This window comes from Mastigoproctus giganteus, chromosome 10, assembly GCF_048544385.1.
Source record: "Mastigoproctus giganteus isolate SK-2022 chromosome 10, ASM4854438v1, whole genome shotgun sequence".
Classification (NCBI taxonomy): Eukaryota; Metazoa; Arthropoda; class Arachnida; order Uropygi; family Thelyphonidae; genus Mastigoproctus; species Mastigoproctus giganteus.
In genome coordinates, this window is record NC_143584.1 from 57,998,096 (window position 1) to 58,012,366 (window position 14,271).

General features: G+C 39.6%; 1 protein-coding gene across 2 annotated transcripts in view; it reads right to left on the reverse strand.

Annotated features, from left to right (window-relative positions):
- The window catches only part of LOC150079046 (transcription initiation factor TFIID subunit 4B-like), a 634,753-nt gene that overhangs the window by 105,944 nt on the left and 514,538 nt on the right, over window positions 1–14,271 (reverse strand). For both annotated transcript variants that reach the window (XM_090382248.1, XM_090382247.1), the window contains one exon: window positions 1,696–1,821. In XM_090382248.1, the coding sequence (XP_090238374.1) occupies window positions 1,696–1,821 (126 nt within the window). The remainder of the gene's footprint in view (window positions 1–1,695; window positions 1,822–14,271) is intronic.

Below are 14,271 nucleotides of genomic sequence, written 5' to 3' on the forward strand. Positions count from 1 at the left end.
AATTTTTTCGGTTAATATACTGGCATAGACTAATAATCAAATAGACTGTAAAACACTTTATTTTGGCGGGCTTTGAATAGAGAAGTATGTGTAGAGGTAATGACATCTACGAAAAAGTAGCAATGTAGTGATCTAGTTGCCATTCGTATGCAATTTAGCCTAGAGTACATGGGTTGAAGGACAGGAGGAATCAAACTGATATAACTAAACTCACTTCTTTGTATAATTTTTTTGATAATTATTAGTATTTTGAAATATTATTATTAAAATATGTGACCATGTGGTTGAAAAAAGGAACTTTAAAACTAGAAGCAAAGTACTGCTGTGGTCGATGAAAACAAACACAATATTGTCACACTTCAAAGTAGGATGAACAATCGCAGCCTTTTGTTCCCCAAAAATCTGAAGTTAAAAAACAGGAACCAACTAATAAAAGACAAAAACGAAAGTATAATAACAGTTATTTGAATTTCAGCTTTACACGTGTTGGAAATACAGATGCTCCTGATGCACAGTGTGTCATATGTAAAAAAATTTTGAGCAAACAGTTCTTTGGATCCCACTAAACTTGTGTTTCGTATGTGTTCCGTGAATATGTTGTGAGATGAAAAGTGTTCAGTGACTAAAAAAGTTGGGAAACGCTGTATTATTGTTTGTTCGCATATATAGTCTATGATTTCATCACTATAAAGTTTTTCTAATATTTTGGGTGGGGATAAATCTTTTAAGTCATTTTTCACAGCATGTAACTCACTTGTAAAACAAAGTTCATTTGTTCCGAAAGGACTATATTCTGGATGTCTCTTCAACCATTTTGCTTTTTCAAAATCAAGATATACCGTTGAATCACTTCCACTTTTTATCTTCTGGAATATTATCTTCTTCCGGGGGTGGAACATCTTTTTCACTGGCATTGTCAAATGAAATTTCGATAGAACCAGGAATTTCTTTTGGAAATGAATTAAGGTCCTGCAAAACCTCTGCATCGAACGCTTCACAATTTGCCAACTTGTCCAAATTTGGAGGTAATATGCAAATTTAAAAAATCTCATTATTATTAAATTCTTGATTTGCAACATCTTCAATAGCTTCCCCAAGTCTGGTGTATTTCTTCTTCCCATAAAAAATCTTCAGTTCCATTATGACCCGGTTTATGATTCACTATAAACAAATATAAAATTTATATACAGTAATGCCTAACGTCCCCGTTTCAGGACAGTAAGATATAAACAAAAAAAAAATAAATAATAAATAAAAATAACTAGTAAAAATATAATAAATGAAATTTTGTTCTTACTTACAGCATATATTGTGTCTCTACATTTGATTGTAAAACAAAGACAATTAAAAAACTCTGTATTAAAAATTAAAAAATTAAAATTAAAAAGACAATTAAAAAACACTGTATTAAAAAAAAATTGATGATAACTTCCATGATTCACTAGAAAAATAAATTGGCCTCTTGCAACTGTTACAAGATTGGTACTGATGACATTTGGCACTGACAGTTGTATAGGAATCATTCCCTGATATTTATAGATGAACAATATAGAGAAATATTTCATGAAATTGCGACAAATTCAAAATAATAACATTTTGAATTAGCGTTCCATACGAGTACGCCAAGTGCTAATGGATTAAAGTAACTGAAAATATTTTTAAGGAGAATGATTCAATAATGCACATTTTAGATACCTTAGCTGCTCGAAGTAATATTTCTCTCTCCTGATCTTCATGCCTCTTCTTTTCAAGCCGATCCAGTTCTTCTAAGAACTTTATTTGGCTTTTGACATCTTGTGTTATCTCATACCTGGAGTCATTCTGAGAAAATGCAAATAAAATGCTGTACAGATAATAACAAAACTAGAAAAATAACATACATAATAAATTTTGAGAAATAACATTAGTTAAAAATCTGTAATCTGGTAAACAAAACTTCATTGATGAAATATCTCAAATGAGATAAAACTTCTTCACAAAGATAACTCACCTCTTTATTCTGCTAATTTAAATTCCACGTGGAAAATTGGAACTAGGAAAAGAAAGAGAAACTGAGGGGTAGAAGATTGTGAAAAAGTACAACCTCTGTGAAATGCACATCAAAAGAGAGTGTACCTGATGTCATTAAAAAAATGGAGGAGGGGAGAGTTAAAATAAAAATGGCGAAAAGAGCACAAATCTTTCAAGATCATCATTGTTAATCACTGAATAAGAATGCTTATACAAAATGAAGAACAGGGAATTTTAAAGGCTTGGAGACATCATGTGGCATACAGAGCCCACAACTGGTTGGTCACTGATTTAAATTTGACTAATTGCTAGATTCTGGAAAATTCAAGAAGAGATCTGGCATTCAATGAATGATTATCTGTGGTAGGAGGACCAAATATCCCAATGCTTGTTTTGTGCCTTGCTGCTAATACAGTCTTGGTTGGGGTGGGATTTAAGGTATCAAGTGCATTTTAACTAATGCTAGTAAAGAAGTTCCAAGGAAAGGGCCCGACATTTTGTGGGTGACATCCTCCAAAGATCGTTCAGTCGAGGCTGCTGATTTTGCCAAGTTTTTAGTCTCTGTGTAAAATATTAAGAACCCTCCTCAGTAACAGAGATCTGAGAAAATTTCTTAATATTTTCTTTTCTGTGTCAGCTACAATTTAAATAGAATTCCTAATATGGATGGGAGAAGTCTCTGATGACTAGTCTGTTTGGCATAACTACTTTTTAATCTCTCCCCAATTTTTAATCTCTGAATAAAAAATTAGGGAAAGGCCAACACTCCTACTACCTGCCAATCTTTCCAGATATTACAATATCTGAGATAGGAGATTCTCATAGGAGATTCTCTCAGATATTGTAATATCTGAGAGAATCTCCTATGATTATACATTCACGAGGAATCCCCCCCGAATGTACATACACAATAGGGCGTTATACAAAGGGTACTAGGAAAGTTTTGCAATATGACGCAACAATGAATCACAGGAAGCTGCTTGTTGCTGCATGTTGAGACATGTTCATACGTGCATAGTAGCCGCCGTGCCAAGTCGATGGGCTCAGTTATTCATTAGTAGTGAGAGTGTAAAGTGCTTGCGATGGCATCGTGGTCACGAAATGAGATAAGGACAGCTTTGCGGTATAATTTCGTGCGTGGTTTAACCATAGACCAGTGCTTAGAAGAAATGACTCTTGCACTAGATGATGATTGTCCACATCGTACAACGTCAGGTGGTATAGAGAATTCCAAAGGGGAAATTTCACTCTGGAGGATTCTGAGAGGCCGGGAAGCCAACGAACGTCAGTTACGGAGGAAAACATTACTGCTGTGAGGAAAATGCTTGATGGAAACAGGCGAGTGACCTACCAACAGATAGAGGATACTTTGGGCCTAAATGCACCAGCAATTCGTTCGATTCTGCAAGATCATTTGCACGTGAAGAAACTTTGTTCTCTCTGGGTGCCGCATCAACTGACTGAAGAGCAGATGACACGATGTGTGACTTGGTGCCGGGAGATGTTAAAAAAGTTTGATAAGGGACAATCTCGGTATGTGAACAACATCGTGACAGGTGACGAGACTTGGCTGTACTATTACGATCTGCCGACCAAGGCTCAAAACAAAGTTTGGGTCTTTGATGATGACGACACACCCGTAATTGTCAGAAAATCCCGATCTGTAAAGAAGAAAATGATAGCTGTATTTTTCAAATCGAGTGGAATTGTGGAATGTGTCGTTTAGGACACGCAGAAGACAGTCACAGCTAAGTGGTATACTGAACAATGCCTGCCTAAAGTCATTGGATCTATGAAGAACCTGCGGCCAAAGTCAAGAATGGACACCTGGTACCTCCATCACGATAATGCTCCAGCTCACCGCGCCAAAGCCTGCACCGAATATTTGACCACGACAGGACTGAAACTTCTCGAGCACCCTCCAGACCTTCCTCCCTGCGACTTTGCACTGTTCCCGCATGTGAAAATGAAGCTAAAAGGGAGGCGGTTTTCCAGTGATGAGGACCTTCTACGGGCTTGGGACAACGAGTGTGCTTTACTCCCTAGTGAAACTTGGCAGAACTGGTTTAAAGATTGGTTTCGGAGGATGGAGAGGTGTATTGAATGTAGAGGAAATTACTTTGAAAAAATTAAATAAACAAAGCTGTACTGCAAAACTTTCCTAGTACCCTTTGTAACATACAGTAGCCGTGGCCTGCACTTAGAACTCACAATTACCAACACCAATTCTTCAAGTGTATTACAGGCTTTAGGTTCTCAGTTCAGAAGATTCTACATCAGAAGTGACATGAACATTCAAAAAGGGACTTTCTGAATGTTCATGTGACATCCAATTTTGCTGGATCCCAATCCACACTGGCAGTCAGGGTTAATGATCTGGCAGATGCTCTAGACAGGTTATTGCCAGAGCATTTGCCAGATGCTCTGGCTATAACCCCACAAATGTTATATTTCCTATATGGACTACAGGCAGCTAGTATGTAACAGATGCCACTGAAAATAGCAAAAATTATTGCATGGACAGGTCAAACAAGCTGTTAACAAATTCAGCCTATACTCAAAGTCTGTGTGTAGGACTATCTTTTAGCATTAGTAGGGCATATGATGCAAGAAGAAAGCAAGCTTATATAGCATCAGCCAAAAAAAAAAAAAAAAAAAAACCACCTTTTCCATTTCACCCAACCATTCATTCCAGATATTTTTGTCTAGTTCTGCCCTGAACTCATTTAAATTGCTGACCATCAATACAACAGATGGAAGTTTGTTCCAACTATCAACCACCTGCTGGCTAAAGGCGAATTTCCGCACATCTATCCTACAATTGTCTTTCCTCAATTTGAATTTATGTCCCTTCAGATGAGTAATCTGAGCAAGTAGAAGAATTCCATTAGCATTAAGCTTGCTCAATCCATTCAAGGCCTTAAAGTAAAGTAAAGTAAAGTGCAGCCATTATCAACCCACTGCAGGATGGAAGCCTCCTCAATAATTCATGCTGAGGGAAATGGACCATAATCTGCCACGCTGGTCCAGTGCGGGTTGGCAGATCGATCATATTCAGCAGTCAGGGGCTTGAACCCCGGTCTACTCAAAGAGCGTGTGCTACTGCACTCCCGCCCCTGACCACTCGGCTACGGAGGACGGCATTATACACCTCAATTAGATCACCTCACAATTTGCAGAACATAACCTTTTCTTGCTAACACCAGCCCTTTGTTCCACTCACCAATCTCATTGCCCTCCCCTGCACTCGTTCCAGAAGCTTTACATCTTTCCTAAAATGAGGTCTCCAGACCTGTATACAATACTCAAAGTGTGGCCTGAACATTCCCTTATACAAGGGGACAATCACCCCCTTATCCCTGCAAGTAAAATTCTTGTATACCATTGACAAGACACCATGACTTACTCTTGCAGCCTTTTTGCACTGCTCAGAAAACTTCATATCTGACTGCACAATTATCCCCAGGTCCTTATCATTCTCCATTACCCTGAGTGCAGTACCGCCCAGTTGATATGTTACTCTGGGGTTAGTGTTACCCAAATACAGTACAGTGGTACCTTGGATTGCGAGTAACTTGGTTTGTGAGTGTTTTGCAAGACGAGCAAAAATTTTTAATAAATTTTAACTTGATAAACAAGCGAGGTCTTGCAATACGAGTACAGTCAGTCCTCGTATAACACGTGTTTACACTACATGAATTCGATTATACACGATTTATAAATACGGGAACGATATCTTATATAACACGAACCGAATTCGCTTATGCACAATTCACCTTTGTGTTTACAAGAAATAGCAGTCGAAAGCAGAATCACCCCAACTGAACGCAACACGATAGGAATGAAGAGAAGATTCTGAAAATGTATTTGTTTTTTTTTATCAGTGAAAGGGAAACACATTTCACCATAATAACGTAAAAACCAACACAATTCCAGCTATCGGTATAATCGCAAATGCAATTAGATCGAGTTAACTACCAGTTAATAACAAATTCCACTAGCAGAAACGCAACTGGAAATTGTTTTTATTGTTTTATGGTATTAACCCCTAGAAATTTGCTTTAGGAAAATGTGAGGTGTTAATAGTGTATCTCTGCCTTTATGTGTTGTTTATTCAGTTTCTACAAGCGCGCAGATTTGTTTATGTGTATCAAGGGTGCCTCCTCATTTTGTAATTGTGCTTTATTTCCTAAAAATTGTCTGCCGAGCGTCACGTGATCACGTGCTGCTCGGGATTGTGGTTAATCGTCTCGCATGCTCGGTCTCAGTCGGCATACCTCATTCGTTTACAGTCAACATTGTAGTGAACATTCGTGCTAGCATTGTGACCACGTGTATGTGCGTAAAGCATTTTTTTTTGTGTGTTCAAATTTAGTGACTGTTATTTATTAACTGTGCACTACGAAAATGGCCCCAATGAAGAAAAGGAAGGCGGTAAGAAGAAGGAGATGATTACGGTAGAAGTTAAGAAGGAAATCATTGAGAAGCATGAACATGGTATGAAAGTGGCCACCATCGCAAGATTTTATAAGAAGTCTACGTCAACAATTTGCACAATATTAAAGGAGAAAGAAGAACTAAGGGGACTAGATGTAGCAAAAGGAGTCACGAGAATATCAAAGCAACGGCCACATATTCTGGAAGATGTAGAGAAGTTGCTTTTACTGTGGATAAACGAGAAGCAACTAGCAGGTGATACTGTGACCGAGAACTTGATCTGTGAGAAGGAAATTGATCTGTTGGCCTTGTACGCCGACCTCATAAGTAAACAGCCAGGTACGTCTACAGAAAACGAAGAAGGCTTCAAGGCGAGCAGGGGATGGTTTGATAACTTTAAGAGGAGAAGTGGCATCCATAGTGTTGTGAGGCACGGAGAGGCTGCGAGTTCGGAAGCTAAGGCAGCTGAGGCGTCCGTTGCTGAGTTCCAGAAGCTCATGGTTTCCGAGTGTTACCTGCCGCAGCAAGTTTTTAATTGCAATGAGACAGGGCTTTTTTGGAAAAAGATGCCAAAGAGGACCTACATTACAGCAGAAGAGAATGCAATGCTCGGTCACAAGCCCATGAAAGACCGTCTCACCCTCTTGCTGTGTGCTAATGCAAGCGGTGATTTCAAAGTCAAGCCCCTGCTTGTGTATCATTCTGAGAATCCATGAGCCTTCAAGAAATGCAAGGTGCAGAAGAGCCAGTTAACTGTTATGTGGAGGTCCAACAGCAAGGCTTGGGTCACTCGTATCTTGTTCGTTGAGTGGATCAACGAGGTCTTCGGTCCTGCAGTGAAGAAATACCTTTTAGAAAAAAAACTGCCACTCAAAGTCTTGCTGGTTATGGATAATGCTCCTGCTCATCCTCCAAAATTTGAGAACGACTTACTGGAAGAATTCGAATTCATTAAGGTCCAGTTCCTTCCTCCCAACACTACTCCATTACTCCAGCCCATGGATCAGCAGGTAATTTCGAACTTTAAAAAGCTTTACATCAAGGCACTATTTCAGCGATGCTTCGAGGTGACCGAAGGAACTAACCTTACCCTCCGAGAGTTTTGGAAAAATCATTTCCACATCGTAAACTGCCTCAAAATCATCGATAAAGCCTGGGATGGGGTCACCAAGAGAACCCTCTGCTTGGAGAAAACTGTGGTCTGACTGCGTTGAGGGGTTTGCTCATGAACAGGAGCTGCCAGTTGTCGATGAAATTGTGTTCTTGGGGACGACCATGGGACTGGAGGTGAATAAGGATGACATTCAAGAGCTGGTGGAGGAACATGGCCAGGAGTTTACCACCGACAAACTGATGGATCTGCATCGCAAGCAACAGCAAGAGGTTATGGAGGAGATCTCGTCTGAGAAGGAGGAGAAAAAAATGGAGACATCCCTCTCTTCAAATGAGATTAGGTAGGTGTGTAAAATGTGGGAAAAAGTGCAAAATTTTGTAGAAAAGCACGACCCGAGTAAGGCTGTGGCAGTGCGAGCGATGAATCTGTTTAACGACAATGCAATGTCATATTTTCGTGAAATCCTCAAAAGGAGGCAAAAGCAAGTGTCATTGGAGAGGTTTCTTGTTAAAGTAGCACAAAAAGAAAAAGTCAACAGATAGTAGTGATTCCGTTAGTGACAGTGAAAGTCGTCCTACCCAATAATTAATAAATTCGATTGCTTTTAAAAATATAAAAGGTATGTATGTATTTTGTATTAATCATTTTTACAGTATATGAATATTTTTGAGTTTTGGAACAAATCATCTGGGTTTCCATTATTTCTTATGGGGCAATTCGCTTTGATATTCGAGTGCTTTGGATTACGAGCATATTTCCGGAACGAATTAAGCTCGCAAACCAAGGTACCACTGTACTTTACATTTGTCAATGTTAAACTTCAGTTGCCACTTCTCAGCCTATCTGCTCAACTTTTCCAGATCCTGTCACAGTAGTGTACTATCATTCACTGTCATTAGCAACACTGCCAACCTTTCATCTGCAGTAGTGTACTATCATCACTGTCATTGACAAAACTACCAACCTTTGTATTGTCTGCAAACTTAGATATTAACCCTGATATAACTACATCAATATCATTGACAAATACCAAAAAAACAATGGGCCCAAAACCAAAACCTGGGGACTCCACAAATAACATTAGTCCATGAGGAGCAGTGTCCATTGATAACCACTCTCGTCTTCTCCCACTGAACCATCCTTTCATTCATTGTGGCAACGTGGCCTTAATGCCATACCACTCCAATTTGTACAGTAGTCTTCCATGTGCCACAGTATCAAAAGCTTTTCTAAAATCCAGGTATAAGTTATCAAAATTATTCTTTGCATCCAATTCCTTTCTGACCACATCATAGAATCCAATCAAATTTGCCAGACAAGACTTCCCCTTAACAAACCCATGCTGTGTCTGAACTATAGCTGCAGTATTGTCTAGATGATCCTACATCACTTCCTTAACCAGTGACTCCATTATTTTCCCTGGAGCAGAAGTTAGACTAACAGGTCTGTAATTACCCATTAGCATTTAGCATTAGTAGAGGCATATGATGCAAGAAAGCAAGCTTATCAGCAAAAAAAAAAAAAAAAAAAAAAAAAACCCTTCCACTTCATCCCCAATCCATTCGTTCGAAATACCTGTCCAGCCGAGCCTTAAATTTATTTAGGTTATCAACTTCCACAACAAGAGATGGAAGTCTGTTCCACCAACCAACTACCTGCTGGCTAAAGGCAAATTTCCACACATCTATCCTACATCTGTCTTTCCTCAATTTGAATTTATGCCCTCTCAGGTGATTATTCTAAGCAAGGGGAAGTATCCCATTGGCATTGAGCATGCTCAAACCATTCAAGGCTTTATACACCTCTATCAGATCACCTTGAAAGTGCCTAGTCTCCAGACACAGTATTTGCAAAACTTGTCTTTCTTCGTAAGAGCAACCCTTTGTTCCATTCACTAATCTTATTGCCCTTCTCTTTCCAGCAGCTCTACATCCTTCTTGATTTGAGGCCTCCAGACCTGTATACAGTACTCAAGGTGTGGCCTGACCATTGCTTTATACAAGGGAATAATCACCTCCAAATCTCTGCTAGAAAAATTCCTGTATATCATTGATAAGACACCATGAGCTACTCTCGCAGCCTGTCTGCACTGCTCAGAAAACTTCATATCTGCCTGCACAATTACCTCCAGGTCCTTTTCATTCTCTACCACTGTCAGTGTAGTACCACAGAATTGATATGTTGCTCTGGGGTTGCTGTTTCCCATATGCAGTACTTTACATTTGTCAATGTTAAACTTCATTTGCCACCTCTCAGCCCATCTGCTCAACCTTTCCAGATCCTGTTGCAGCAGCAGCATAGCATCAGTAGTGTCCTTAACAACCCTGGCAACTTTTGTATCGTCTGCAAACTTGGATATTAAGCTTGATATACCATCATCAATATCATTTATAAATACAGAAAACAATGGACCCAACACTGGAAGTGTCCATTGATTACCACTCTCTGTCTTCTCCCCCTCAACCACCCCTTTATCCATAGCAGCAATTTGCCTCCAATGCCACACTGCTCCAATTTGTGCAGCAGTCTTCCATATACAACAGTATCAAACGCCTTTCTAAGATCCAAGTAGATAATATCAAAGTTATTCATTGGATCCAGTTCTTTTGTGACTGCATCATAGTATCCAATCAAATTGGTCAGGCAAGACTTCCTTAACAAAACCATGCTGTGTCCGAGCTATAACCGAAGTCTTGTCTAGATGATCCTGCAGTGCTTCTTTAACCAGTGCCTCCATTAATTTTCCTGGAACAGAAGTTAAACTCATAGGTCTATAATTACTTGTGTCAGCCTTTGATCCTCTGTGAATTTGGGTCACATTTGCACATCTCCAGTCTATGGGTACCTCCCCTGAGTCCAAGGAAGCTCTCATAATTATGGCTAAGAGTTTGCTTACTTCCTTTCCTGCCTCCTTTAATATAACTGGATAGATCCCATCCACCCCAGGTGCCTTTCTTGTGTTTATCTTCAACAATTTCTCCTCCACTTTACTCTCAGTTATTACAAGGTTATCTAGCTTACTGCCAGAGTTGAACACACCTCTGGCATTCCCCTCGCTGAATAACTCCTCATGTGTGAATGTCAATGCAAAATATTGATTTAGTTTGTTAGCTACCTGAGCAGGATCATCAACAGTTGAACCATCAATATCAAGTGGACCAATCTGATTTGTCCCCCTTCCTTCTAGAGTTCACATAAGTAAAGAACTCTTTGCTGTTTTTCTTTGCATCCCTTGCCAAAGATTTCTCGTAATCTGCCTTCGCCTGCCTAACCTCCTTTGTAACTTGGTTACAGATCAACTTATATCTATTATAGGCTTCTGTGTCACGTGTTAATTTATATGTACCCATGCATTTTTCTTCTCTGCTATATGTCTCACTAGTTCATCTAACATCCATTTAGGCCTAAACCTTGAACAATATCTCTGCCTCCTTTAATATAACTTTGGTATGTAAAGCCTAATAGCTTCCAAGATAAGTTCTTTGAATGCTTCCCTCATTAAGTTCCCTCATTCCCTCATAAAATACACGTTAAGTTTATCAGCTGCCTTTACGGATTTACTTTTTTCGTATCATGTTAAAGTGTATTGTCTTTCTCTTCTTCTTGACAGGAGATGGTGAATCAATTTTATGTTTACTAGCCATATTAATTTGGAGTAGTTTGGTTCCTGAGATAACAAACGAAAAGATTGGAAATCATGCAGCAATAATATTATGTTCACAAGCTTTGAAGAACAGAGAGAGACTGAGTCATACTGAGAGTACCCAGGCTTAATGATGCCATACTAAGCACAGTATGCTGTAATTGTTGTACATTGTTATCAGCAAGAGTGGCTTATTGTTAGGAATCAAATTCTACTTTTTTTTTTGTAATTTTTTTAAAGTTTAATATATGCAACTGTCTTAACTACAAATAGTCGTAAGTCGGGTAGTATCTGTTCTGTACATCAATCAAGCTTACAGAAAAAAAAAAAAAAAGGAGAAACATCCTTTAGTTGTGAAGCCTAGCAACAGACTGAGACAAAATACAAAATCCAAGTGTATTAATTCTTATCAAGGAGAATTCTGGCAACTTATTTAAGGCATATAACATGAAATATCTGATCAAATGATAACGACACTGGCACTCCTAGATGATGAGTGTTGGGAAATTATGAATGCTGTAAAGAAAGGATTTTAGAGATTTGTAAAATCTAAACTAATAAACTAAAACTAAACTAAAATATAAAGAAAATGTTGAATAAATAAATAAAGATACAATTAAATATAAAAAGAAATAATAAATGCATTATGTACATAAAAAACAGGGATACACCCGATTTACGACTGAATTTACTTATTACATGGTCATCAGAATGGATCTCCATTGTAATTCAAGGATAGACCGTATACTCTTAACACACACACATTCAGTTTTAATCCATTATTTAATATATCTATCAAGAAATATAAATGGTATTATATATTTTTTATACTTCTTGAAGCTTTTATTTGTGTAAAATCTGTAAATATGCTTTGACGCAGTGTCCAATTTTTATGGTCACTGAAACATTTTATTATCTATTTTTTATCTTTTACTGTTTTTATTTATTTATGGTTTCTTTCACTGTTTTTATTTACACTGATGAGCCAAAACATTATGACCAGCGAGTCGTTATGCAAATCGAAGCAACTGCAGGTGAACTACGCATGGGTCAGGACACGGTATAAAAAACACCAGATACTGAGCTCCATTAATCAGTGTTACGCTTGTTCTTCAGATGGGAAAGGCAGCAGATTTAAGCCAGTTTAACAAAAACCAAACTGTAATGGCCAGACGACTGGGTAAGAGCATATCCGAAACAGCACGACTGGTGGAATGATCACGGTCAGCTGTGGTTAGTACCTACCATGGTCTGAGGAGGGAAAAACTACGAACCGCTGGCGAGGTGTTGGACGACCACGGCTCATCGATGTTGTTGTTGTTGTTTTGGTTTTTAGGAGCATTAGCAACTAAGGCCATATTGCTCCGGGATATGCGGTGGTCATTCCCTGACCTTCCCGCATCCCCCGTATTTCGTGGTGACGGGCTCGAATCCCGGTCTAATCAAGAAGCGTGTGCTGCGCACTGCTGCTCCTTCCCACCTGGCTACGGAGGCGCCTGGCTCATCGATGCTTGAGGTGAGCGAAGGCTCTCCCGGATGGTACGTGGCAACAGAAGGGCGATTGCATCTCGCTGGTAATTGGAATTCTGGTGATGGGAGTAATACGTCACAACACACAGTACATCGATTCCTGCTGAAAATGGGGCTGCGTAGCCACAGGCCACTATAAGTGCCCATGCTAACCATGGTTCACCCGCAACAGCATCAACAATGGGCACACAAGCAACGAAACTGGACCTTGAGTGATTGGAAGAAGGTCGTCTGGTCCGATGAATCACATTTCTTGTTGCACCATGTGGATGGCTGGGTATGTGTGGGTCGTTTACCTGGGGAAGTGATGGCGCCTGGATACACTGTGGGATGAAAACAAGCCGGTGGCAGCAGTGTCATCTTTTGGGTGATGTTCTGCTGGGATATCCTGAGTCCAGTCATCCATATACTGGGCACTCTGATGTCTACCACCTACCTAAATGTCATTGCTGATCAGGTAGACCCTTTCATGGCAACTGTCTTTCTCCCCTTGCAGTGCTGTCTTTCAGCAGGATAATGCACCAGGTCACACCACCTGGATTGTTTGAGACTGGTTCGCGGAACATGAGGAAGACTTCCAGATATTTCTCAGGCCTCCAAATTCCCCAGACATCAATCCCATCAAGCATCTGTGGTTTGTGTTGAAACAGCAACTCCTATCTGCAGTGGCTCAGATATTTCCCAGGCCTCCAAATTCCCCAGACATCAATCCCATCGAGCATCTGTGGTTTGTGTTGAAACAGCAACTCCTATCTGCAGTGTCTCAATCATGGACCTTACAGGAGTTAAACAATCTGCTGGTTACGTGTTGGTACCAGTAGCGTCTTGTAGCGTCCATGCCTCACCGGGTACAAGCTGTTTTGGCTGCAACATCATATTAAGTAGGTGGTCATAATGTTTTGGCTCATCGGTGTATTTATGGTTGCAGACAGGTTGCCAGAGAAGATTGTGGTTTTGTAAATGATATACAGGAATTTTGCTATTATGGAAAAGGAGGTGATTATACCTTTGTATAAGGCAAGGGTCAGGCCATACCTTGAGTACTGCACACAGGTCTGGAGGCCTCATTTTAGGAAGGATGTAGAGTTGCTACAGAGAAGGGCAACAAGATTGGTGAGGGGGAATGAAGGAGTCCTCTTACCAAGAAAGGCTTAGGTTCTGCAAATTGCAGCATCTGTAGACTAGGCACCTGTGAGGTGATCTGATTGAGGTTTATATGGCCTTCAATGGTTTGAGCAGGCTCAATGCTGATGGGATTCTTCCTCTTGTTCAGATTACAAATCTGAAGGTGTATAAATTCAAATTGAGGAATCAGCTGAAGAATGGATGTGTGGAAATTTGCCTTTATCCACTGGGTAGTTAATTACTGGAACAAACTTCCACCTGTCATTGTGGAAGTTGATAGCTAATATAAATTCAAGGAAGAACTGCACAAACTTTCAGAGCGAATAGATGGATGAAATGAGATTTTTTTTTTTTTTTTTGGCTGATGTGTTATAAGCTTGCTTTCTTGCATCATTTGCCTCTACTAACTAAT